General features: G+C 44.5%; 1 protein-coding gene across 1 annotated transcript; it reads right to left on the bottom strand.

Annotated features, from left to right (window-relative positions):
* Window positions 1-26,982, bottom strand: MEX3C (mex-3 RNA binding family member C). The gene is made up of 2 exons (XM_090037800.1): window positions 26,356-26,982; window positions 1-3,164 (listed from the first exon to the last, which is right to left on the bottom strand). The coding sequence occupies exons 1-2, from the start codon at window positions 26,852-26,854 to the stop codon at window positions 1,939-1,941; spliced, it is 1,725 nt and encodes a 574-aa protein (XP_089893926.1). The 5' UTR covers window positions 26,855-26,982; the 3' UTR covers window positions 1-1,938.
* Between the last annotated feature and the right edge of the window lie 46 nt (window positions 26,983-27,028).

Here is a 27,028-nt window from a genome sequence, read left to right on the forward strand (position 1 = left end):
TTAATGGAAACAAGTCTTTATTAAGTAACTTTTTAATATCAGAAAAATAAAACTCTTATAATTCTCTTTACAGCAAATATATAATATCAGTGCTTTGGCCATCATAAGTTAAAGGCCCTTTATCATAAAATATATGGTTTTTAAACTTTACTCAAATTGAATTTATAATCCCTATAACTTCCCTACATATACATAACAAAAAGTGTAGTAAAATTAGCAAATACTAAACTATATCGATAGTTTGTCATTCTTAGTTTGTGGTTTATAGAAATGGTACACGCACCTAACGTCTGTTGGTTCCTTGGCTTATTAGTTGCAGTGTACAATGCAATAAAATACAAAATACATGCTTGGTGAACATTTGTTCATATCTACAAGACTGCAGCTAAAGATTAGGTTTCAAATACTGACATTTAAACTATTCTACAAGCAATTAGCATTTAAGTTTTGCATTACATAATATGCCATCAAGGCAACTCTTATACTGAAAATCATAAAATAAAAACCGTTATTTGTAAACTTTGATACGAAATGTAACTCTTCAAGTGGAAATAAAAAATAAAATTTCTGTATATTTACTAGTTCAATACACATAGAATTTTTTATTATACTGAGAAAAAGCTTTTTTTTTTTGTCTTGGGAAAATAATGCTTCAAGGAAAAGAAAATTAGAAAAATTCACTAGAACTCCACTTTGTGTGTGGGGTTTTTTTTGTGTGTGTTTTGTTTTAAATATGCCAGTACAGATTTGGGAACGTACTGAGGATGAAAAAGCTAGACATCCACAGGTTGAAATGTAAGAAGCATATTCAAAAGACATTTCTCCTTGCAATTAGAAAGAGTCCTGAAATGAAGTAAACTGATTGCAGGGCCACTGTCACAGCTGCTTCCATGAACTGTACAAGGGCACGTATACGCCTCCCCCTTTTTCCTTTACGTTACTAAAATAAAATATATATATTTATAATGTGCAAGACAAGTATGGATTGAACATAAAAATGCTTCACATTTTGAATGACATTCTCTCTAAAATGTAATTTAAGAACAGCTCGATCAGACTAACGAATGGAATGTTAGCATCTTCGCTATTAGCCAAAGTATGTGCATCCCAAAGCCCTTAGTGAAATGGGATTAATCCAGCCAGACTTTTCCACATCACATTAAGAAAAGTAGTGGGTAGGAATTCACAATGAAGGAGACCAATATGTTCCTGATCCTCTGAACATGCCACGTTATGACACTGGGCGAGACAAAGGTTAATTTGACAGTTTCCCTTCCCACCCCCACCCAACTGAACAGTGATCCATTTAAAACTGCCAACAACCTTACCCATTCCAATAAATCAAATTATGCTTTAAAAATTATTTGCAAATGCCGGAGGAATTAGGCATAAGTTGTTGTAAAGTAAAAAAACAAAACAAAACAAAAAAACCAAAAACCTAACAGAAACAACAAAACCCCCCAAACCTGTTTTTCAAAACTGGCAGTGTAAAGAAGGCAGCACTGGAAGCGTGTTTGATACATCAGTAATGCCACAAACCCTCCACAGCAGACTAGTATTTCTATGCTTGGGCTATGGGGTTCATTGCCTCCAGGACACGGAAATTATCAACATTTGATACAGATCACTGAGAAAGCCTGTAAAAATTCATCTGTTTTCCTCGTTATACAATTGATCTAAACTTCCCCCTACTGTGCCTTAACCGTATACCTGATGCATCTCTGCTAAACATGCCATCTGTTTAAACCAAACTGGACAGAGACCACCTAGGTTTAGTGTTACCATAGCAGCCTTTTAGAAAGTATAAATTTATTAACAACTTTAGCCTAATCCCAAGAAAGCCCAACAGTCAGAATTCATTAGGAAGTTTACTAGTGGGTACCACTACACCCATGCCTTTGAGAATTTAAAAAGTCCATATATAATATCTATATATATTTAAGAGTGAATTTGGATTGCCTGAGTAACAGCTGTCTGGCAAACTGGACATGATGGCGTTTCTTTTTCACAGATCTTGTTGGCACATTCCATGCAAAAGAGATTGTGGCCACATGGAACTAGGGCAGCAATAACTTCATTCTCAAAGCATATCACACAGTCGTGCTTTCGTCTCGACTCAGGAGGTGAACTGGATGTGGAACCACCATTGGAAGAGGAGTAGCTGTTGGTACCATTAGAAAAAGCAGGGATGTATATAGGAAGGCCAGCCTGGTTGCCTGTACCGGGTGGGTCATTTCTTAATCTCCTACCAAGTGGATGTTCCAGAGTTTCGGGAAATGTAGGTGACAGGCGAGGAGTGGATGGCTGACTTCCTCGACGCTGAGTCTTCATGTTACCAGTAGGATCACCACCGAAGCCAGAGAGTGGGTTTACTGGTTCAAAAGGAGTCCAGATAGTTTGGGAAGGTGTTGGTAAAGAGTCATATGCAGGAGAATCAACTGCAAGGTCTTCTGTACCCACAGGTGGCAATGTTTCTCCAAACCAAAAGTTTCCTGTGCTGAATGGGCTTGTTGGGCTGAAGTCAGCCAATCTATTGCTTCCAAAATAAGAATCTGTAGAGCCACTTCCTAAGGAGCTGGAGCTGTCATTTCTGTAATTAGAAATCATTCTGGTGCGGCTAGGAGGGACAGGATTGGAAGTAAGCCAAGCAGATCCAAGTGTGCCTCCTTCAAAACTGACATCTGTACCGTTGTAATGGAAATCGTTCTCTTCGTTCAGCTCAATGTAGCTTCCAGTACGCATGGCAATATGCATTTCTATTTCTTCACGGGCACGATCCACATTTTCAGGCATGCCTGTAACCTCGAAGACAGGTTCCTTGTCTCTGCTGGGAGTAACTATATATGTGTGTGTTTGCTGCTGAATTCTTTTGATTGTAGCTCCTTTGGGTCCAACCACTAGCCCTACTACACGGTAAGGCACCCTGACTTGAACTGTGGTTTGACCTGGCAAGTTGGGAGTACACGGTAACCCTCCCAAGGCAGGGCCGTTTTTGTTGCGTGATGCTCTGATCATGGAGAAGTGTTCAGCAGCTGAGAGAATTTCCCTTTTGGCCATGGCTACATCCTCTTTTCGTCCAGTGACAACAAAAATGGGTTCTTCTCCACGAACAGGGGTCTTAATATAAGTATTTGTCTTGGCCCTTAGTGCTTTTATTTTGCAGCCTGTTGAGAAGAAAGAAATAGAAGCTTAATTAAGATTTTCCTTCTTGTGGTTTTCAAAAATTAGAAAGTCCCTTATTTTAAAGTTATGCTGTGGGTGAAACCAGAAGCCTCTTTTCTCCATAAGTTAAGTGGCTGTTGCTTTCACTAACTTAACTTGGTTATTTTCACTTCAATCTTTGATTACTAAAAAGGGTGACATTTGCACATACTGCAACATAATCATTCAATGGACTAATGAAATCCTTATAAAAAACCCTCTTACATTAGAGTGCATGACAACAAATCACTGAGGACAATGCTTTCCAGGCCATCTTGCCTTCAGTATGAGGCCTTTTTTAAGCTAATGAAAATACTTTCCTAGTATTTCTCACAGAGGAATGTGGAACTATACCCCCCAGAGATGCTCACAAGTTATAAGTGAAGCAATATAATTTTCCATATGTTTGCACATGACAAAGTAACAAAATGAATTTTATGGAACATCAACCCTACTGACAAAAGTGATCTATTAGGTGTCAAAATAAATGAAAAGAAATTCAGTTTCTTTATTGTAGGCCAAGGATCTACTTGAAACCAGGTTCTAGGTCCCCTATGGTGTGGGGAGCAAAGGTGAACTGTTGGTACTCGGGTGTTCACGTCGATTCTTTTTAGCCCTCTCTGCATCATTTGACAAATCTACCACGTTACTAACAGGTTGAGCTGCACTGGTGACAGCAGTAGTGGGAATATTTGTACTGTTAGCCCTGCAAACTGCCCAAGTGCCACTTGGATCTCTTCCCCTTACCTGATCTGCCCTGTTCTTCCCCACTAAGTTGCTGCTCTGCTTTCAGCCACTGTGTTGCTTGTCCCCTCCTCAGTTTGCCATGTGCCCCCCACACAGGCCATCTGTGCCACTTGTGACGCCAATGCTGCAGGTTGGCCACCCTGGTGGAAATAGCCTTTTATTATGTCAAATAAACCTGCTCTTGAAAAGATTAGGTAATGGTGCCCAATATACTGGCAGCCACTTGTAGCCTTGGCTCTTGCTGGAGCTCCCATAAACAGGATTTTTTTTTTTTTTTTTTTTAAAAAGCTAGTGTACAACCAACCTTAGATAACTCCCCTACTGGTAGAGAAGGGAAAAAAAAAATAAAAAAATCAGGTGCAAGATGTCAACCATGAGTGTACGGTGCTGAATACATTTATGGGTGCCTTAGAAATTATACTTCTACACGCTTCTGGGGTACACTTTGTTAGCCACCATGTTTCTAGATGCTTGCTGAACATCTAAATCCTTGCAAAGAGAAAGAAGCACACACACACACTAACCAACATTTCACTGACCCCCTTCTCTTTTTTCTGAGAAGTGTTGAGTTAAGGCAAGTCAAACAGGGAGAAACTTTAGGGAAGTGCATGCACTAAATAAACCGCTTGAGGTAGTTCCTGCAACATCCTCAAAGCGAGATTTACTGAAACATCAAAACCAGAATCCTTCCCACCAATAACTTTTGATATAATTTGCACTTTATATCATTGCATTTGATTACAGGCTGGAAAAAGAACCGTCCACTCAACTAAGCCTGTCAGTTCCCATAACATATAATGTGGCATAATCTTAACCCACTCATGTGGGCTTGAAACTCGAAGTATATTTACATAAAGAATTATAGGGCAAAGCCAAAACTTCACTCTTAAAAAAAGTTTACTAGAACATAACGGCAGGAAACTCCCTTCCTAGAATATGCAATTTTTTGTTTTTATCATGTTGCACACGCAAGCAACTTGCTATACATCATGGACTCAAAAAGAGAATAGCTAATCTAACTTGTGCTGGCAAGAATTTGTTTAAGCAGCTCAAATCTAATATCAATGACTGAATGCTTACCAAAAAAGACTATTTCAACCAGTGACATTTTAGAAATGGGATTTCTGCTTTAAAAGCCCCAAACATGTCTGAAAAAAATGCTAAATCGCTAATATTCTTGAAACACTTCAGATGATTACAAGTGAAAAAAGAAAAAGAGCTCCTTTTTCCGGTTTACTTTGTGTAGTCAATAGCACTTTGTGGACATGCTCATTTGTCTCCAAGTCAGCATAAGTGATCAATACAAATGAGAGAAAAAGCCTGTAGTTCTCCACGGCTACCATGGGGACGTCACTCTTACTTCTCCAAGGAAGCTCTGTTGTGGTCTGCCCAAGGCTGTACAGGTGTTTCCACCAGTAAAGCTGCAACCTAATTAATGCTGCTTTGAGTTTAGGAAACAGAAGACTTTCTTCCTTCCAGGGATCCCTACACAAAGGACAGGCGGCCTGAGCCAAAAGCCTTTAACTGCTGGAACAGCAGATGGGAGAGTTTATTACCCTCATAACTCTACAGATCCCAGGGAAGTACAGAAGCCCAGGGACAGGCAAATGAACAGAGGGAGAGGCAAAGGCCTAACTAAGCTCGGTGAAAACTGGTGAGGGGCCATCTACTCTCTCTTGCTACAATGCCCCTTAAAAGCATCTGCAGCAAATCCATTTTCAAGGAGGCTTTTACACCAGCTGTTCTAGACATACCACAGGAGGCAGCTTTCAGAAATGCCAGTCTTTAAAAGTAATCTTATATGAAAGCTGGCATGATTTTTGTTTGCTTTAGAAGCAAACAAATTTTAGGCAGGAAAAATGGGATCAGGACAAGTGGAGGCTGCTAATATTTAAGTCCTCCTTGTAGGATAACCTCACACTAGCAGATGAGAAGACCAGAACAGAAGCTGGGTATCAGAAACCTTATGAAAGCTGTATGAATTAATGTGAAGAGCCACTCCCTTTCACCACTGAGAACATAAGACATGCCCCAAATTGGGTAATTTTCTTTTCTTCCTCAATGCTGCAGTTACGGGCTTTCCCCATCTGTATTAGTACTTCAGCCTAGCCTCTGTTTTGGTGCCACTACAACTGTCTTACATTGGCAAGGCTGCTTGGAATTTGCCTCTGGGGATTAACCAGCTGGCCACAAGCCCCAATATGTTTCTCCTTTCAATATAGGAAAGCTCGATTTATACAAACATCCCAAACTGAAGTTGTAGCCTCTGATGGGCATCAATTACTTTTATTTTCTTCATTCCAAGTGGATAACTGAAGTCTAGGCTGAGTCTCACTGCAGAAGGAGTTATGAAACATGAATATTTTAAAAAGCCTTCAAATTTTTTTTGAATGCATTCAGAAGATTTTTTTAATTAAAAATGGCAGTTTCAAGCCTGCTGAATACCATGTATTACCAACTTGAGTAAATCTTGCTCCCAAAACAGATTTTCCATTGCTAACACCAAATGCCTGCATGCCCAGTGTCTCACAAATCATGTCAGCTGAAAAAACTCCTAAGTGTACTTTTACTAAGCTTCATTCCCAATGCAATTTGTAGGGAAAAAACCTTTCTTATGGCCCGTCGTTTTTCAGAACCGGGTATTGACACTGTGCTGACAAAGAGGGGCACAACTCTCTTCTCAGCAATGAGGCACCTGCTTAGAAAGCACAAGCCTCAAACTGCCTTAATGCCCCAAAGGTGACAGAACAATACCCACAAACATTTACAAACTGGCTTCAAAGAGAAAGCTCCAAAAATCAGCTCCAACCACTATGCCCCACTGGACAGAGTGGTGTTCTTTAATCTTTACTAATCTATAGAGAAGCCTCTGGGAACCCCATAGGGTTGGGCCCCTAATATAGTCCACCATCTGTTGTGACCTATTTTTAAAAAGTTTTCTGAAAAGGTTACATGAATAGTCTCAATTAGTGTATAAATCAGAAGTTAAAATCTCTATTCTACGTATTTTGAACCTTAACATCTCTTAAACTAAAACTATATATAGGTTTATTTTTTTAAAAAAAGCATCTTAAAATTTTTAAAAAATTCGACTTAAAAAAAAAACAACCAAATTTTTTTAAAACTAAAGAAGTTTTTTTTATTCACCCTGAATATTCTCTCATATAACATGTTGTACCCTTTCCCACAAAAGCAGCTAGTGAAAAAAATCAGGCTACACATTATGAGAGAAAGAGGGATCATCACTGGTCCTAGAACTTTAGCGGGGGCAGCAGCAGCATTAATTGCCGGGAGCCACAGCAATTAATGTCACCATGACTCATTCCCCTCCTTCCTTACCGCACCAAATTTCCAGACCTGTGCCATGCAGCCCTGGACCAGTCATGCCAGACCAGGCCACATGCTGCACAGCCCCAGACAGGCCATGCTGGATGAGGCTGCGTGACCCCAGACCTCGTATGCTGGATTGGACCAGTGCACAGGAGTAGTCTATGGGATTCTAGGCGTGTGGGGTTGGCAGGAGGCTCAGAAAACAGACCCCGATTTGCACTTGAGCTGCTGCTATTCAGATACCCACTCAAGTTAAGATCTTTTCCCTTCATGATACCTTCTAATATAGATATATATGTGTGTGTGCACGCGCCATTCAGGGGCAGGTTACAGGACAGAAACTATAGTAACAGATGTGAGTGTTACTGTTCGCTTACATCTGTTATACATGCAAATCAAGCACTGTATTGTATTAGATTTAATTTAATAAGTAAGAGATCAACCAGGCCTTGCCCAACACTCAGCAAACAGCCATGCATCTGACTTGTATTGTGGACACAAGGATGATTTATACACCAACACAGAAGAACACCCAACAACCACACTTCAAGCAAACAAAAGCTGGTCCACGGTGTTTCTGGAACCTGGTTTCTTTCCTTAAGTGCTACAAGGAGACTGTACTCGTTTGATCTGGAAGTCTTTTACGTTCAAGAGCTTAAAACAAGAAAAAGTCTGATACGATGCAGTGCTTTCAGACACAGGTGGATCCAAGATTCACTGGGGAGGGGCACACCACCCTTCAGATCACAGAAGGATGAGGGCAAAGCATGGCTGCTGTCTCATGGCTGTTGAGAAATGCTGGGGTGGGGAGATGAGAGGGAAAAACGGCTGCTGTGCAGTCAGGGACAGCAGTAGCAGCAGTGTGAAGGCTACTGCTTTCAGCATCTGCTCCCTGTCCCCCGCCCCTGCCAGAGGCAGGTGTCTGCACGTCCCTGCTGTTGTTCCCACCTGAGCCCAGGAGGGCTCTGGGGCTCGCTCTGCACTTGCATCAGTGGAGGCAGTGATGGCAGTGGAAGTGAGGGGGCTGTCTGCATCGCTACCCCCTGCCCCTTGATCTGCCCCTGCTTTTAAATGCAATCCTTGGCTCTGAACAGAAGTAACCTCACAGCCTCAAAGCAGGAGGCGATGGTTGCGGCCATGTGGTATGCACTGGCAACCGTCTGCTGCACCTGTTACCTCTCTGCTCCTGTGGCAATAGAAATGAGCCAACTCCCAGTACACACAAAACCTGAATGAAGCAAGGGTAAAGCTGCAATGGTTTTGTTATTCTTGTATCATGGCAGGAGCATGAGGTGGCAGGTACATCTTAAAGTCACCAATCAACTGTCCGTTTCTCTAATCTGTAAAGATGGAGCGAGCGATCAAAAAGAAACCCTGCCTGTTGTTCACAGCATGAGGCTCTGCCTGTGCCTTCCCACCCCTGCTCTGGTGCAGCTGGACCTGGGCAGCCATACACCAGCAGCTACAGTGGGCCAGGAAAATGCCTTGCTGGTGCTGCTGCCCCGTGGCGCGTGTGGGGGAAGCCCCCTATGCTGCTGTGGCTGGTCCTGGCAGGTCAGAGCCACCCTGTTTCCCTCCAGCTCTTTGCTGGGGGCAGCAGCATGGCACAGATGGCAGCCAGGCTTGAGCGGCATGAGGCAGACTCTTCCACACCTGTGCGAATGGCAATGAGGACAGGAGAGCAAGCAAGTATATGAGGCTAGTCCCCACCTGGGCTGCAGCATGGGAAGGTGCAAGGAGATGCTGCTGCTGCCACCGCTGCCAGGTGGGGAAGGGGTAAGTCAGTGCCTGGCTTCCCTTCACAGGAAGCTCTACAGGGAAGAGGGAAAAGGGAAAAGGCACAGGGGACCTGTCTCACTTGCGCAGTGTTATTGGTTAAACTGCTTAACTGATATCATTAGAGGTGCTCAAATAGGTAATTATTTAAACCAGGGGTTTTCAACTTTTTTTAGTCTAACTACCCCTGGATGCCGGACACTGACCGAGGCCGGGGGGGGGGGAAGGAAGGGAATAGGGGAGTAGCATGCAATCGAACAGAGGTGGAGGGGGTTAGCACGTGGCTGAATGTGGAACGGAGAGGGCGGGGGTTAGCGGGCAGCCAAATGCTGAGCAGGAGTGGTGTATGGCTGGACACACCCACCCATGCATACCCCCTAGGTACCCCGATAATGTGGCCGATAAGTGCCACATGCACGAGTGCAGCCACAGCGCAGCACAGGCAGTCAGCACAGCCCAGCAGCGTGGGAGCAACTAGGTCTGGCTGGTAAGTCTGTTGTTGGGGAATAGAAAGGGCATGGGGTGGGTGCAGATCAAAGCCCCCCAGTGAGGAAGGGCAGGAGGGAGTGGGACTGGGGCAGGGGTTGTTCAGCCAGGGAGCAGGATGGAGCTGTGGCTCATCTGGGTGGTGCAGGGGGGCCTCCCACTGCTGCATGCATCCTGGGAGAGCACTGGGGGGGTGTGCCCCCAGATATGCATGTGGGCCGGGGCCAGGGGCAGCGCCAGGCTCTTCCTGGTGGTGGGGCTGGGCCGAGGCTGCACTTGGGTAGGTGGCTGCAGTGCTGGGAGGGGAGGTTACAGGGAGTGGCTATGGTGAATTTTTGGGGTGGCTGAAGCTCCCCCTGTAGCCCCCCTCCCAGTGCTGCTCCTGCCACCTTCCCCCAAGCGCAGCCCAGCCCAGCCCCCTGCTGGGAAGAGCCTAGCACCACCCTGGCCCCAGCTCAGTGGCAGCCCACCCTTGCCCCACACGCAGATCCGGGGGCACATGCCTCCCGTGCCCTCCCAGGGTGCATGCAGCAGTGGTAGCCACCCCCCACACCCCATGGACAAGCCACTCACAGCTCTGTCCTGGCTGTGCAGAGCCTGCCCCTGGCCCAGCCCCAGCCCCACTCTCCTTCACCACGGGGGCCTCATATCCCCACCCCATGCCCTTTCCCCCACAACAGACTTACCAGTCAGACGCATGCTCTCCACACCATGGGGCTGCATATCAGTGATCAGATCAGTATGTGCCGACACGGCTCATTAAAAAACCCCAAAAACCCAACCATGAAAAGGTGTTAGTGGTAACGAAGAACACTGCCTCCAGAGCAGTGGTTTTGAACTTTTTGGACTGGAGGGACCCCTCCCTGGCCCCAAGACAGCCCTCAAACTTGTGAACTGAGAGGCATCCAATTTCAAAAACCAAAAATGTTATTACAGTGCTTTACATCTATGCAAAAGGAGGCTGGGTAGTGTGGGTGGTGGGGGGGATCATTCAAACCAGGACAAACCTGAATTTTTTTTAATTCCTCACACCCTTGAGAGGATCTATTAGACACCGAGTCAGGGTGCCCTGGGACCGGGTTGAGTCACCGCTCTAGACTCATGTTGACATGCATGAATGTGGAACCATTTACAACAGTAACAACCACGTAAGGTTGTTCTTGTACAGCCTGAGTAGTCAAACTGCAGCTCCTAAGCCTCCCTCAGTTTCTTCCTATCCCAAAATTAGGAGATTCATACCTACAGAGGTGCTTAACATCCCCTGGAAATCTATAAGGATCGAGCCATCTAAATTATCCTTGTCAATCTAGCTGAAAGCAAGTCCAAATTGATTTGCCAAAAGTAGGAAAGAAGATGGACCTGCAGACGCAGTCCATCCAAAGATCACTTTCTCCCCTGTCCAGTCTCTGAACAGTATTATTTGTGGGATAAAAAACCCAGCTACTAACCCAGAAGCATGGCATAGCTAGAAACAACAGAATTACCTCCCAAAACTAGTATCAAAATGAGAGTCATGGTCAGGACACTAGTACTCAGCAAGAGCACAAAGGGAGCACTATGTGGCACGTCTACAGATCAGTCAACATGTTACGTAAGGATGTCCAAGAACCAACCTTATGTCAAGGCAGCAGAGTCCTGCCCAGAACAACCTCGGGCAGGAACCTGAGGGTATGGATAAGTGGTGGAAATCTCTCTGGGACAGTGAACAGTACAGACGTTCGTTCAGCCTTGCAGCTGCACCAAGCCCCAGATATGATGCTAAAAAATGGGATGCCAGGCAGGCAGGTTGCAATGGGGAAGGTTCCTTCCTGGGTGGGAAGAAGAGGAAGCCTATGGCTCCCTCCAGACCTCAGCATCCTTTCCTGTTTTGCCCTTCAGTCCCATGGGCTCTATGGAGCAAGGTACTTTTAAATGCCAGGTTGGGAGGGAGTCCAGGGTTTCCCCATAAACAGTCCTGCCCCTGCAGCTCAAGTGACCTGTGAAGAAAGGTGCTTAACATACTAGTCTGGCTTAATTTACATGGCACTTGCAAATCTGCGTGCCCACAGCCCAACTCCATGATTAGGAGTCATGCAGCAAATAAATGCCAAATGCCACCCCCACACCCAGACCCTCTCATTATAGAAGCACACAGATGTTCATTCTTGTGAGTGAGACTCTCTCTCATGGGGGAGATATTCCAGTGATTATGTTGAAGCTCTCTCCAAGGAGGAATGGTTTGTTTTTTTTTACCAAAATAAGTTGAATTAGTGCTTGTAGGCTCAGTTAAAATGAAAAAAAAGTCCATTTTCTCAACAAAACGCTAGAAGTAGAGCGTTTCACCATATTTAAGTAGGATCTTAGCCACTTAATATCAAATTTCTGTACTACAGCAGTGGTTTTCAGACATCTGTGAAAGAAGACTATGATCAAAAGTATGTGAATACCCACACTCACAATTCAAAGGGGTCTGCACCTCATTCAAGATTTCCGAACGGGTCAACACCTCCATTCAAAATTTTTTAGGGCTCTGCAAATGAAAAAAGGGCAGAAAAGACTTGGAAAGTGGATGTTTCCATCTACAGGAGAATGTACCCTTCGATTCAAAGTGGGCTCCATTTAAAGATTCTCTGTTCCTGCAGGGAACATACAGAAGACAGGGCCAGCCAGTGCCCGCAGCCTGCTCACTTTCCTTGCTAAGGCCACAGCTGCCAGACAAGCAGCTAGAAAGTTAAGCATTTTATGTACTGCCTAACATGTAAGAGATCAGCATTTTGTTACAGGACTTATTACTCCTAGAGCTGCGAGACGTCCAAGTGGGAGCAGCTTGCACAGATATTGGCTGCCCTTCTAGTCACCTAGCAGATCATTCTGATTTATGATCCCAGTGGAAACAAGCATCCTTTAAAGTCAAGAGCCCCCAATCAATCTTCAGCATATGGAAGAGACACCAGCCTCCAGCTTCTGGGTCTGCTCAGGCATTTCACATGTAATGGACTCTTGGTCTTCATTTTATTTGAAGTGGGGGAAAAAAAATTATAACCTTTTCACCTTTACTCAAGACTACTGACATTAAATAGTATTTCTTCATTCAGAAACAGTTACACAGACTGTTTGGGGGGAGCGGGATATATGTTTGTCAATGTATAAATCCCATTTTTGTTTCACAGATGCCATGTATTACTGCATCAGTTTTGAATGTAAACTTTTATGGTCACTTCTGTAGCAATAACTCGGTAGTTTATGGACAGACTATACTTAAATGGGGGCAGAGTAATCAGGATCAACTATTGTATGCAGGTCTCAGTGGATTTGTTACCTCTGGGTTCCAATGTTAAATGAACATCTGCCCCGAGGCCATGGAACAGGGGGCAAGACAGGAAATGCCAGATGGAGAAGTGTAATGGTAGGAAGTGCCAGAGCCTAAAAGAGGAATGCTCTGCCAGCATACTAAGCACAGAAGACTGCCACACCTCGTGGACTCACAGGGCATGTCCCCACATGCAGGGGCAGGACAAATTTGTGCCGCTGCTTTTTGCCACTGAGTATACTCCTACACGTGCGGTTTGCTGTTGGGCAAAATACCCCGCTTCATGGAAACTGCCGTTTTCCTGCTTCTCCCAGTTCCCAATATGCTGGAGGAGCAGGGGAAACTTAAAGCAGTGGAGATGCTCTGGTCAGCAGCAGAGCGTCTCCCTGAAGGACCCAGCCTCCAGCTGCTCCAGCACGTTCCAGAAACATGCGCCAGACTTTTTTTGTGGCTGCTTTGTGATACTGGGATTTCCCAGTGTCCAATTTTGGCACTGTGCTACAAATTTGCAGTGCAGCAAACAGTTGCATGCGTGCTGCTTGTGGCACCTCAAAACATTTTTGAGATGCCACAACCGCATGTAAACACTCATTCAGATGTGCCCACAGAGGTGAGGAAGACACAAGAGCTGTATTCATTCAGTTTTCCACAAGCCTCCAAGTTTGGCGTTTTAAGAATAAAATTTATAAAAGAAATTCTTGCTAAAGTTTTGTGCTCTTGCTTTACAGGGTCATTGTTCCCTGAAGGGCATAACTGGGGCTCTCAGAACCAGATGGATGCTAGGAGACAGCAGGGATCTCACTGCCAGCAAAGGGTCAGCTCAAGGATGTGCCCTTGGGAGTACAGTCGAGATGCCCAGACCCAGTTACAGTGATCATGTTTCCCAGACCAGGGTAGACTGAACCTAGATCACCCAGTAGAAATCCACAAGATTGAAGCTATCAGTTTTAGGGTCTTGTTCCATTTTATGCTTTATTTTCCTACAGGAAGATTAATTCCTATTGCTTGGTACAAAATTGAAGCCTCCCCCTTCCCCGCCCTTTTTTGTCTGAGGAAGTTCATTGCATCTCTTCTTGGTTAGCACTTGTACAACTTAATACACATTTAGATTCCTAGCTGTTCCATTCATTATGTTAGAAAGTTATGAATGGACATACATTGTAATAAGCTTTTCTACTTGTTTATTTGATGAAAGCGACACGTGGATGGAAATGAACCTGAAGTGCATAAAAGAAGCACTATAAGAGTTCAGTAAACCAGCTTTACATGCAAAAGCAATTTTGAAGATAAACTTGTTTAGTTAATTCAATTCACTAATTTGGTTCCCGTTCCTGGTCACTGTCCTTCAGTATTTTAGAACTAAACAGATCTCATCCTTTCCACACCTCATTTCTCTTCAGAGACTGCAAGAGAATGCTTTTAACACCCAGTTTTTCAGCTTCCAATGAAGTTAGTCACTACAGAAGTAGTGAAAAATAAGATGTTCTGTTTGCAGAAGAGGAAATTGCTGTTAAAAAGCTGGTTTTGCACTTCAACCGATTCTGGTTCCAGTGGTCTGCCAGTGATTGCCAACATTTAGTGGTTTGACTCAGGTGGTAGCAAAACACATGTATTTCAGTGACGTTTTAATTGTAAGTCACGTTATTAGATTATAGTAAATATTAAATGTTGATATAGGTTGCTAATTTCATTTAGGTTTTAAAAAAAAGTAACAATGAATAAAGTCATCAATTTTCATCCACTCACTCCTTGACCCATGGTGAAGGAGTGAAACATGTCTGTTCGTTTTACTGGCAGATAGACTGGCATCCTCCCAAAGAACAGGATAAGATCCAGTTGTGACTCGAATACCAGTCTCTCGTGTCTTGACTGGATTGCACTGTCAACTCAAGATCCTGAAATTGAGTTTCCCACAGTAAATGTGTACATCACTGGTAAAAAGCATCAGACAGTCACAAGACAAAAGGAGAACAAGACTTGGACTGTCAACTTTCCTCTTACACTTGACGGAGTGGCTCTCTGCCTGCCTTGTTAGCTTATCCAAGTTTCCCTTTTACACTATCTGGTTCTGTCTACTGGCAAGCTTAGACTCCTGGCAGAGATCTGAATATTGTTAAAAAAAATATCCGTTTAACCAGTATAATTAAAGGGGGTTAAACTGTTAACTGATAACACATCTCTCCCCAGCCAAGGGGTGTGGAGCCCCAGGATGGTACTGCCACAGGGGAGGGGCTGCAGCCTGCTGGGAGCAGTGCAGGAGCTCAGACAGCTGCTGCCAGGGCTTTTGATGGAGGGAAAGAAAAGGAGGAGAAAGAGGTGGTAAGCCCAGCCAGACAACACAGCCCCTGTGAAGCCAGAGGGCAGCAGCAGATGAGGGGCTTTCCCAGCCTGGTGTCCCCTGCCAACACACTGGGAGGGAGCAGACTGTCCCCTTTCCCCTCACTCCTCCCTCCTGCCCCCTTCCTGTTCCTGAGGCACCGCACTGCTTCCCCGCTGGACTGTGTCCCATGTGAACCGTTAACCGAGGTAATGTATTACCAGTATAAATGTACTGGTTGGTTAAATGTTTAACTCTTCACATCCCTAATTTCTGGTTAGGTAGCTACTAGGGGTGTGCAAAGCAGTCCCTAGTCAATTGGGATTCAGCTAAAATCAGGGACAGTGATTTGATTAGTTGATTCGGATCACTGTCCCCAATTCAATTCGGCTGAATCAAGATCTGAAGATTCGATGCCAATTCGGAGAATTGGTGATTTGGACACAGACACCGCTTTAAAAGTTTTTCTTTCAGTGAGCCAATTGTGAACTACACACTAGGTTCTCAATGAGTTGATTTCCAAATGCACAGAATCAAAATGTAGAGATCTCTACTGCAAAGAATGGCAAGAAGGGAGGCTTTGCTTACTTTTCAAAGGAACGGGGAAAGCCTAGTTTATATACACCAGAAAACTGATTCTCACAGGAAATGCCTCAACTTTAGCTGGAACTTAAAAATATGATTACTCCTTAATAGCGAGTGATGCAACATGGAGTAAAGTCTTGAATGGTACATTTAGGAAAGCGTAGCTCTACCCACAGACTCTGGAGGGTTATTCCAAGGGAGAGAAGGCAAGTTAAGGCTTTCGTTCTAAAAAAATTGAAATGAGTGTATAATGAAGATGTTCTTCCTTACCTCTTCCTGACCCCCTCATTAAGTTTCCACTGCAATCAAAAACATTTAGTTACACTGCAGTTACCAAATCCCCGCACTGAACTGTGGAACATTTCCCCATGAGTCATTTTATACATAGCTATTTACAACACTTACATTATAATTTAGCCATGCTTACTCATTTCTTCTATAAAGAATGAATGCCTACTCTTTTGCTATGGCTCTATCTTTCAGTACTTACGAATGCAAAGCAGCTATGTTGTGTTTACCACATGTGACCATTCAGCTATGAGCCAAAAATACATCCTGCAAAACAGTTCTTATCCAATTATTTTTTTTTGCTAATTTTTTTTTTTTTTTTTTTTAAAGATCTGATGCCCAGGTATAGATAGGCTTTTTCTTATGCATGTACAGCACCCATGGACAGGGAATCCTGACCTCAGTTGAAGGCTAGCAGCACAAGTAATGGATAAAAGGGCTTACATGCTTACTGGTTTCAGAGCTAAGAGCATTCAGCGTCATGTAGGATCACACCTCCTACGATTCTTAAGATGAATTTCTGAAGGCACCATGCAAAATATTTAAGCATAAAATGTATGGCAGATAAGAGAACAAAAACTAAATATTAAATAGTTTTAAGAACACCAATGATATGTTTAAATAACCTCCTGGTGTCTAGAGAATGAAAGTTCATTTTTCCAAATGAGAACAAGCTTAGGCAAAAAAACCCAAAGAAATACTGGTTCAGTTCAGAGAGAGGTGGGTTATGCAGACACTAAGCAAGGACATGAAGTCCAACTTCTCTGCTGTGCCAGACTTCCTGCGTGACTTCAAGCAAGTCCTTTATCTTATGACTCAGTTTCTTGTTTGTAAAACGGGAATAGTTTTAACCTTTTTTATTGTTGGGGATATTATGAAGGGAACTGAGCACCTAGACACTCCTCGTAAAAGATTTTAAACAGTCCCACATGCCATTCTCTTAAATACGCTGGATTGTGTGGGCCACAGATTCCATTAGGTTGATACATAGGTGAATAACTACAAACAAGCAGTCAATTATTCAAGGAGTTGAGTGGCAAGAGACGCAGGTTGCAAAGGGTCTTTTCTGAGTCCATGGATGTTTGACATCTTTTAATGACTGATGTATACAGTGTGTATGTTGATCAAACTTTGCAGGCAACCCAGAACTGGAAGGGCTAACAAGTGTATTGGAGGATAGGATTAAAATCAAAGGGATCTTGTTAAATTGGAGAACTTGGATAGAGATGACAAAAAGAAATTCAAAGATAAACATCAGATGCACATAAGGAGGAAACAAACCCCAACCAAAATACACAAGTACGGAATGGGGGATAATTGCCTTGGCAGTAACACTTCTGAGAAGGAGCCGGGCATTACAGTGGATCACAATCCCAACATGAGTCAGCAGTGTAATGCTGTTGCAAAAGAGCAAATGCAATTTTAGGTTGCATTAGGAGAAGCAAGGAAAAAAACTGCTACAACTCCACTGTGCTTGGCACCGGTTAGGCTCAGTTCAGTAAAGTATCCCATGGGTCAGCACCCTACAGTCCCTCGAGCCAGGCCTGGCTTGTGGAGTTGAGGCTTTGGTAGCATTCAGTGGCAGGGGGAGGGGCTCTCCATACATCACTTTGCAATTAGACTCAGCTGACCTGGGCTTTGGCAGTATGGGGTTTCTCCCTGCACCAGGCTGCCATCAGGCAGCCTGGGCTCTGGCAGAGGTGGCTGGGTCCTCGTGCCCCACATACTCAAAGCTGACATCGGTCATTTCAGCTCCCAACCAGAAAGTGTTGCCAACTCCTGCTACATCTGGTTTAGGCTACTGTATTTGAAAAAGGATGTAGAGAAACTGGAGAGGATGCAAAGCTAAGTGACAAACCCAAGCTGTCTGAATCAAGGCTGAAGGAAGAAAGTTCGGAGAAAAGGAGATTAAAGGGTATTGGAAAGCTGAATTTCCTGCACTTGAAAGGCTGCCATAAGCAATGTGGAGAAGCAATGTATCCCTTCCTTGCCTCATGTGGACCTGCAATAGCTGGGTTTAAACCGTAGTAAAAGTAGATTTAGATAAAACTATCAGGAAAAACTGTGCAACTGTAAGGATCACAGGAAGACAATGGAACAAGCTGCCCAGGAAGATTTTTGAATCTCTTCCCCATAGGGATATTCAAGAATAGGATACACGGGCATCTGCCTATATGGTTTAGAAACAGCTAGTCCTACAATCACATGGGGATTGGACTAAACAAGCCCTGAGGCCCCTTCCAACCCTATGATACGTATTCACAAGAAAATGTTTTTTCCTTTTTGCAAGTGTAAAACTGAGTGTAGATAGTTTGCTAGACTGAAGCAGATTTTTTTGGTATTTCATACAACAATTAAATTAATTAACCATTAAGTGCATCTCATGATTTAGACGGCAAGCAACAACTCTGAACCAGGATGGAAGACAGGGTAGAGAGAGGACCTCATTAAAAATGTCTCAACATCAACCTTTCTTCCTAGGCTTCCAGGGAGTATCTCTTTTTTGTTGTTGATTTAATATACAGCTGTAGCGCTGTCCAGTGATTAACATTTGAACAATGCAGTATTGATCAAGCCACAAGAAATTTCAGAGCCTACTTCACAACTTTCAGTTCCACAACAGGTGAAGAGGAATTTGGTCTCCCACACACTGACATCCCTCAACTGTCAGCTTCTGGTGAACCAAGATCTTAATTATTGTAATCATTACAGATGTAAGGGAGTACTAAAATGAACTCACTATGAACATTTAATAGCAGCTTGAAGACAAGCAGAGGAACAGTCTATGCATCTGTGGAGTGATTTTTGCTGGTAATCAAGCTTACTATCTTGAGATGAGTTTTTATTAAAGATGCATCATCTACGTAGGCAACCATCTGCTCCATGAGCTTCCAGCACTCACTGAGATGAGAGGACAGTTTGTGAAAATGTCCCTGTATGGCTCTTCCAGAAGACATGCCTTCGCCCAAGAGTACATGCTAGCTCCTCTAAAAGGTTATTTGGAGTAGGTACAAGTCCATATTAAGTTATTAATATATTAAAACTCACAGACTGAAACAATCTACAAGTCCGATAGAAAACACTCTTCCAGCAACTATGGAAGAACTTCCCTACACCTAAGACGAGAATAGCTTGGTGAACAAATCCTCTCCATTAGGAAAGGTGAAAGCCAGCATCTTGTACTGATTATCATGGTATGCAAATGATATGCAAAAGACAGCTGGGTCATTGCCTAGGACAGGGACAGGCAATTATTTTGGGTAGAGGGCTGCTCACTGAGTTTTCGTAAGCCATTGAGGGCCGCATGACAGGCAGCCGGGGCAGATCAATATTAATTCACTAAACTTTTTAGGGGCCCCATGCGGCCCAGCGGGCCGCATTTTGCTCACCCCTGGCCTAGGACCTGTACAAAGGCTACGTAGCAGAAGCCCACGTGTCAAAGACTGCCAGCCTATGAGTTTTAAATACAAAACACAATAGATTGTCACTTGATAATTAAAGTAAAATAACACAACTTCAGCTAATCCCCCCAAGGGGAATATAGGGCTGCATGTGGACCTCCAGCCATGGGTCAAACCATCACTGTCAGGGATCTAGAGTATTCGAGCAGATGTGTCTCAAGAAAGTCTATGGGTACATGTGGTTGTGCGTTTGGAAAAACAAGAACAGAATTAAGCATCATGTCTATCCAGATATTTGAGAAAAGCTGGAACTCCTTCAAAGTGCCTGAAACTTAAAATGAAGCTTTGGGGTGATTTTTCTGACCCTTTAGTCTCTTTTTTCCCCCCTGTAACCAGAAATTGGTTCTTTCTTTAGAATATTTTATAACAACTGGAGATCCTGATGATCCTTTAAGACTGCAGCATCTAGCAGCTCTTCTGTGGTATATACGAAGGGCAGAGATGGGAACACCACCTCTCTGGTTCTACTGGCTTAACAAGCAGAAGCCATTGGTCCAATGCAGTCTGGGAGCGTGCATCAACCCACATCAGCAATTTAAGAGAAAAAGTCTTTTAAACTGTGTCTTAAGAGACAATAGAAGGAAATGTTAAAAGGCAAGAAATATTAATCTTGAATCTCCAGTTTCATGTTTAAGTTCTGGCTTTCCCTAACTACCCTCTCATTGTGTCCGGGTATTTAACTCTGGTGTTCAGATACATGAAAGTTACCTAGTACTTGACAGACTGAATATAAAAAGGCCAAAGATTTCTGTAAATTAGGTGGGAAGGACACAAAACACCACAAGCCAAATAAAGGCAGCATGTAAATCCTCAATGGGATCTGCAACATTTAGGGAGCCCTTGTAGCCCTGTGAAAAACTTTGCAATTTCAGTTGGGTCTCTACACAGCATAAGCTGTAAATCCCTCTGGCAAACTGTATAGTCCATCAAACAACTTCTGTGAGGGGTCCAAACAGGCAGCCCAGCCTGACCCAATTACCTAGTGGGCCACACCTGCCTGGGGCTTGGACTGGCAGCCCTGACCCAACTAACAACTCCAGCTGGCCACTGGCCCAGCCTCTTGATGGGCTACTGGGACAGCAACTTACCCATTTAGTTCTAGCTGTAGCAACAGACTCCAAGTCAGTCGACACTTCTTGCTGAAGGTCTGCTTTGGCAAGCCTCTGATCTGGTACTCCTGGTTTCCTGGTTCCTGCCCCCCTGGCCTGGCTCTGCTCCTGGAATCTGGCTTTCTGATTTCCCCTTAGATGCAAACCTTGACTTGGCAGGTAAATCTGACCCTGCCCCCGAATGCCCCCTTGGAGGATGTCTGTGCCCAAACACTTGCAATTAAAGCAAGATTTTTGCAAAAATCTTGTTGGTCTACTGAAAGATATCACCTCTACCATGAGACCCAACTGCCAATTCCCTTGGTATCTCAGCATCTAACTCCCAAAACTTGACTCAGTCTATGTTTTGGGGCTCTGTCTCTAGATTTCTTACTGGATCCAGTAACTTGGTCCCCGATTCCTGCCCCTGTCAGGGCCTGTGGTTTGGCTCTTGCCCTTCCCCAGGGGTTTAACCACTAGGCCAGACCACCTGTTTGTCAGTTCCTTACACTTTAGGAATGGTTCAGAAGTTTGCCAAAAACCATAACTTCAGCAGCATGAATACTGTCAATCTCAGAAAACACAGTTACCATATGTCTGGGTTTTGCCAGACATGTCCTCTTTTTGGGTCCTCCCATCTCCATCCAGGTGGCTTTTTAAAATATCAACAAGTGTCTGGGATTTGGGATTTTGCTTTGCTTAGCATTGAATTTTTCCCCAGCTTCAGCAAGGCAGGGGAGCCATTTGGTCCTCTAGCAGGGGAAAGGAGAGCTGGGGAGGGGCAGCAGGGAGCTGTGTGGCTGGGCAGCGCAGATGCCTGTGCTCACAGGGGCAGGGCAGCCAGGTGATGCTTGCAGGGCTAGGGGGAACAGGGGCTGCAGGTCAGGAGTGAGGGGCACTGGGAAGGCTGTGGTAGGGCACAGGGATATCACTGCTCCCCCCCGCAGTCATATTACGCCCCCCCCCCAAGTGTCCTCCTTTTTGAAACTGGAAATATGGTAACCCTATCAGAATATAAAGTGCTTCAACTTTTCAAAAACAGTCTTATGCACCAGATCTAACCAGGATGAAGGAAACAAGATTTGAAGTTTTAGAACAAGCTATTGGTGAGGATATTAAGTAACTTGTAACAGACAAGCAGGAAATCCTGAACTGAAGCTACCGTTTCAGATAGACGAATTGTTTTCATTCACACAAATTAGTCAAGCAAGGTTTAGAAAACAGATCTGAGTTTGTCATTCTGTGGGGCAACCAGCTGATATACAGGCCGAGATATCTGTATGACCGAAATGAACACACAAGGCTGGCTGCTAAGAGGTAGATCTTCCATAAGTTGTGGATTTTTAGACACCAGTACACAGATCAGACTCATTCAGCTAGTCTTACCCCTTCCATATCCTGTAAACAGGAATATATACATTTGCAACAATAACACGGTATACCAAGCGTGGTGAGGCATTTCTATAATGAAGTTCTGAATGTAACAGGAACTTGATATTTGGTGGGGCAGAAGCACATGCACACACCCACACCCCATCATCCAGAGAAATAGGACTCTGAACTAATTACCAGAATTTTGAAAACATTTCAAGTTATAAGTTTGTTTTATGCAAAGAATGTTCAATTTTCTTTTTTTGGGTATACTGGAAAAGAAAATGGTAATGTCCTTTCATGCCTCAAGGGCCGAGAGACCAGCAGGCTTCTGCCTTGAGTTCTGATGTAGCTATTTAATAGGATAGGTTTCCATGAGTCTCAATGGACCTTTTAACTTCAGAGTTACCTTGACTAAATCCCTCCTCCTGCCAAATTTCTCTCTACTGCAGTTGTACAAATGATAGCAAGGATGGAGTCTCTTTCCCTAGATTTGGGAAGTGCATGGTATTAAAACATGGTAGCTAATTTTGCTTGTGGCAAGGGCAAGTACAGTCATGCTGACAAGAGGACTGGCTAATCGTAGTTAACACTCAGGGATTTGAAAGATTTTTCTACAGAAGACTTCTGTCCCTCCCCATATCCTGGAAGTTTTTCAGTGGGATCAAAGCTCAAATGAGCCAACATACATCTTTTAAAACACCACCATTCCTGTCATACAAAGTACAAGATTGTTTACCAAATTTATTTTAACATGAGACATCTTCCTAGCATACATATAGCTCTAATGGCATCCAGAATTTTAGCCACCGTGTCATCTAACCCTTCTTAAGAGAAGATCTGGAAGAGAACAAAAGATTTTAGGAGGCACAGTCAGTCTACTGGAGACAAGTCTTCCTTCTGCTTTATAATTCCAAGTAGAAATCTCCTTCTAGCTCAGCACCTCATCTCAGTCCTAGGTATCCTAGGCCATTTAATGAAAAAGAAAAAAGCAGCAAGATTCCCCACTGCTATTAGCAATGCTCAGCCCTCTAGTGAAGATGGTCTGCAAGGCCTGACAGTTTTGATGGCTGTAGCTGAACTAATTACAAGATCTTAGACCAGTTGCTTTTGTCAACCCAGCCAGCAAGTCAGTAATTAAGACTGATCCTCCTTGCTGCCAGTGATCAAAAGGCCTCTGCAGGAAAATGCAAAGTGTGCTCAGATAGATGGGACCTTTGGGCTCTCTGTACAGTGTCATAAACAGAATCCCATTCTCTGGTCTCCTATTCACATGCCTGACCACTCCTTCCTATGCTGTTTACCTTTGAGACTTTTAAAATATGACAAAGAATAAAATTTGTGCTATTTTACAGAGAACATTCAGAAATCAGAATGGAAGCAAAGGCAAGACAGGACAGAGAATATCTGAGATCTAGTATCAACAAGAGCTTCTAGTTCAGAAAAAGTCATTCACACACACACAATTTAAAAAAAGAAAAAAAAAAAAAAGTAGGCTCATTTAAGCAGATGGCTCATCCTGCTATAAGCAACGTGATGTGAACGTTTCCAGCAGGGAAAGATTATATCTGAGAAGTAAAGTGTTACATCCCTGAAACAGCAATCAGCAATGGAACCTTATCTACACAAGAAAACAGCACAGTAGCAACTTCCAAGCAGCACATCCAGGTAAGCATAAACCTATTGAATACATGCATGCACACCCCTCAGAAAAACATCAACATAAAAAAATTCTTGCATAAAGTCATTTTTTGAGGCTAAAGATAACCCAAGTTTGGGAAGAGTTAGCGTGTTCTTTTTTGTGCTGCCTTGCAGCAGTCAGTGATGCCTGGAAGTTTCCCCCAGCATTAAAACTGATCCTGGATAAAGAACATCTTTGCTGAATTCCAGTCACCTTTACTCCTGCAGTTAAGGGCTCAGCCTCACAATACACAAGCTCTTTAGACCACAATTCTTCAGAAACTAAACACATCAGATTTGATGCTCATGATACTTCAGAGGTCACACACAGTCAGAAGCATTTTGGGTCCTTTTTTGTATGTCATAAGACATGCACAAGTATGGGAATCAAAATAGTTCTTGTATTAAGAAGAGTGTTTTGTAAAACAGGGAAGATATACAAAACTGCATTAGTTCAAAACAAACAAACAAACAAAAAAAAAAGCAACCAGACGTTCAGGATGCAACAGCTGCAGTTGCAACACCCTCGCTTTTCTGCTTACAACAATGCTGGAGTGGCCAGTGCCAAATGCAACCATGGTGATTCTTGCTCTGGATACATGCAGTTGCACTATTGCTGACATCATGTTTACACCTTTGAAGTGTTTACATGGAAGGCGAGGCAGGCAGGCAGGCATTACAACATCCAGATTCTCCAGTGTAACACATGGTGGAGAGCACTCAAGTAGCCAGCCCTAGCGAGTGTACAGAGATCTTAGGACACCAATAGGTATTTCTAAGAAGTCCTGAACTTTTTTTGTAACTATACACTTCTATAAAAACATTTTTTAGCTCTCTAAATATACTCTTCCTTTAAAGGCGATTTGCAGAGCCTCCTTAAGAGAAGCAAAGCAATTCCAAGTAACAGAACACAGGATTTTTATTACTGAGTTTTCTCTGGTCCTGCTTATTCCTCTTCTGAGGCCATAATTCTCTTTATGACATGAGCCGCTCCACAGCAACTAAATATTTTATCACAAACCAAACAGTATGACATCAGACAAAGAATAAAAGCAGAAAGAGCAGATGAGCTCTTCAGGAACAATGAACTTACTTTCATGCAAACTCCATTGTCTCATTTTTAAATGACTCAAAAGTACTGAAGAATATGCTACAGGAACAACCCTGAACTGGTGAAGAATTGACTACATAGTCTAATGCATCTTCAGCATCTAATTTCTATGTATTTTTAAACAAAGAATACAACTATACTTTGCAATTAAGTTGTTCCATGACATGTGAACAAGTCTTTAGTCACTCGAATCTGATTCTTGGAAAAAAATTTCCTCTTTTAAACATAAGTGATTTACTGTTCTCAAGGACACCACTTACAGAAGGGGGTTTAGTTCCCAAGTAAATAGCTCCCTATTGCAAATGGGAATCAAGGGGTGCGCTGCCAGGCAGTCTGTAAACAGTTTAGAACTTCATCTGGGTGAATGGACACTTCAGCCATTTATCTTTGTTCCCAACAGTTTATAATCTAAATAGAGAAAAGATGGGGACAAAATAAGCCACACAAAGGAGCTGCATACAGCATGTACCTTGTTTGATCTTTGTTGGTTTAAAAAAAAAAAATAAAATAAAAATAAAATTAGCATTGTCTTGTTTTGAAGAAATGCTATGTTGTCTATGGTCCTAACTCACCATCTGCCCTGACCCTACACCCTTATGTTAACTTGCTTTTGCACGAGTTAATGTAAGGAATTGAGAGAATAACACAAGGAATTGAGAGTGATGAGCACTTCAGGTCACTTACTGTAACTTATAATGACGGAGTGCCAGTTTTGACCATCACATCCTAAACACTCGAGAGATTTTAAATTAAAGCAACCCTTTCCACTTAGCAGAAACATCTGTGTATGAAAGCATGTCATCAGTGACTGATCTTTTTCTTTCATCATAGCACCACAAGAAAGTGCCAATAATTAATTCATGATGTCACAGGCATGGTTTTACTGCGAAAGCATGATTTTTTTTTTTTTTTTTTTAAACACACAAAACCCCAAACCAGAGTGGAGACAAGACAGCCTTCCATCTTCAGCACCCTCTATGCAAAAGCAAAGTTTATTTCCTACTTCTGGGGACTTTTGGCCATCTATACTTTTCCCAGAGCCTGACAAAGGGACTTGGATCCCAAAAGCTTGCAGAAAAGGACATTTGTCTTGCAGTTTCCCCATTGGTCTAATAAAAAGGTATCAATTTGGAACCAAGAGCTCTAGTTTTTTGGGTCATCTGCTAAGACCCTGAACAAAAAAAAACAAAACAAAAAAACAACTCAACAGGAAGCAACACCTCGGGTGGGAGAGCAACAAACCCTTACGGCAAGCCAGCCCATGAACAAGGGAAATAAATCCTCCCCTCCTCGGTGGGCTCGCGGCAGAAGCAGCCCCTCGCCCGCCCCTACACGAAGACGCTGACCAGCCAAAACACGCGGACACGGAGGATGAAGCCCACCGCCCAGCCGCTCGGCCCCACCAAGACGGGGAAACAAGCCGGTGTTTCCTTCCTTCCAGAGGCCGCCGGGTCACGAATGGGCTCGAGCCATCCCCGTCCCCCCCGCAGGGTCTCCCCAGACACGAGGGAGAGGAGCTGGAGTTTACCCCGCTGGCTGGAAGGAAAGAGGGAGGAAGGAGGCTTCCCTTCGCGCCGCGGCTGACAGCGGCTCGGGCCCAGCCGCGCGCCGGGGGCCGGACTCACCCTGGCGGCCCACGATCTCGGCCACATGCTCGGAGCTGGGCACGGGGACGCACTCCGTGGTGTTGACGCTCTTCCTCCGCAGCAGCGCCGCCTGCTCGCCGCCCAGGCCCGCCGCGCCCGCGCCCAGCCCGCCGCCGCCGCCGTAGGCGTGGGCCAGCATCGCCGCCATCATGCCCGGGGGCTCGTCCGGGCCGTACCGCGCGTCGGCCGGCAGCAGCGTGGGGCCCAGCAGCGCCGGCGGCGCCGAGGAGGACGCGGCGGGGAGCAGCAGCAGCCGCGCCGCCGCCGCCTCGTCCTCCTCCTCGTCCTCCTCCTCGGCCGCCGCCGCCGCCGGCTCCTCCTCCTCCGCCCCCTCCAGCTCCAGCCCGCCGCCGCCGCCCGCCGCGTCGCGCAGGCCCAGGCCGGCCAGGCGCTGCCGCAGCAGCAGGGCGTCGGGCGGCGGCAGCAGCAGCAGCGGCGGCGGCGGCTGCTCCGGGTCGGCGGCGGCGCCGCTCGGCATGGCCTGGCCGGGCCGGCCTGGCGGGGCCTAGCGGGGCAGCGCCTCCTCCATGGCCGGCAGCGCGCGCGGCCCGCGCCTCAGCGCCGCCTCCTTTGTTCCATCGCCGCTGCCAGCGCCAGCCGCCGCCCCGCCCCCTCCGCCACGCGCCATTGGCCGCCGCAGCCGGTGCCGGGG

This window comes from Crocodylus siamensis, chromosome 3 (genome assembly GCF_052110815.1).
Source record: "Crocodylus siamensis isolate JL-2025a chromosome 3, ASM5211081v1, whole genome shotgun sequence".
Classification (NCBI taxonomy): domain Eukaryota; kingdom Metazoa; phylum Chordata; order Crocodylia; family Crocodylidae; genus Crocodylus; species Crocodylus siamensis.

Coding starts and splice junctions, on each gene's coding strand:
- MEX3C (XM_090037800.1), bottom strand. CDS start 26,854: ATGCCGAGCGGCGCCGCCGCCGACCCGGAGCAGCCGCCGCCGCCGCTG. Junction 3,165..26,355: donor CGAGATCGTGGGCCGCCAGG/GTGAGTCCGGCC, acceptor TCTTCTCAACAG/GCTGCAAAATAAAAGCACTA.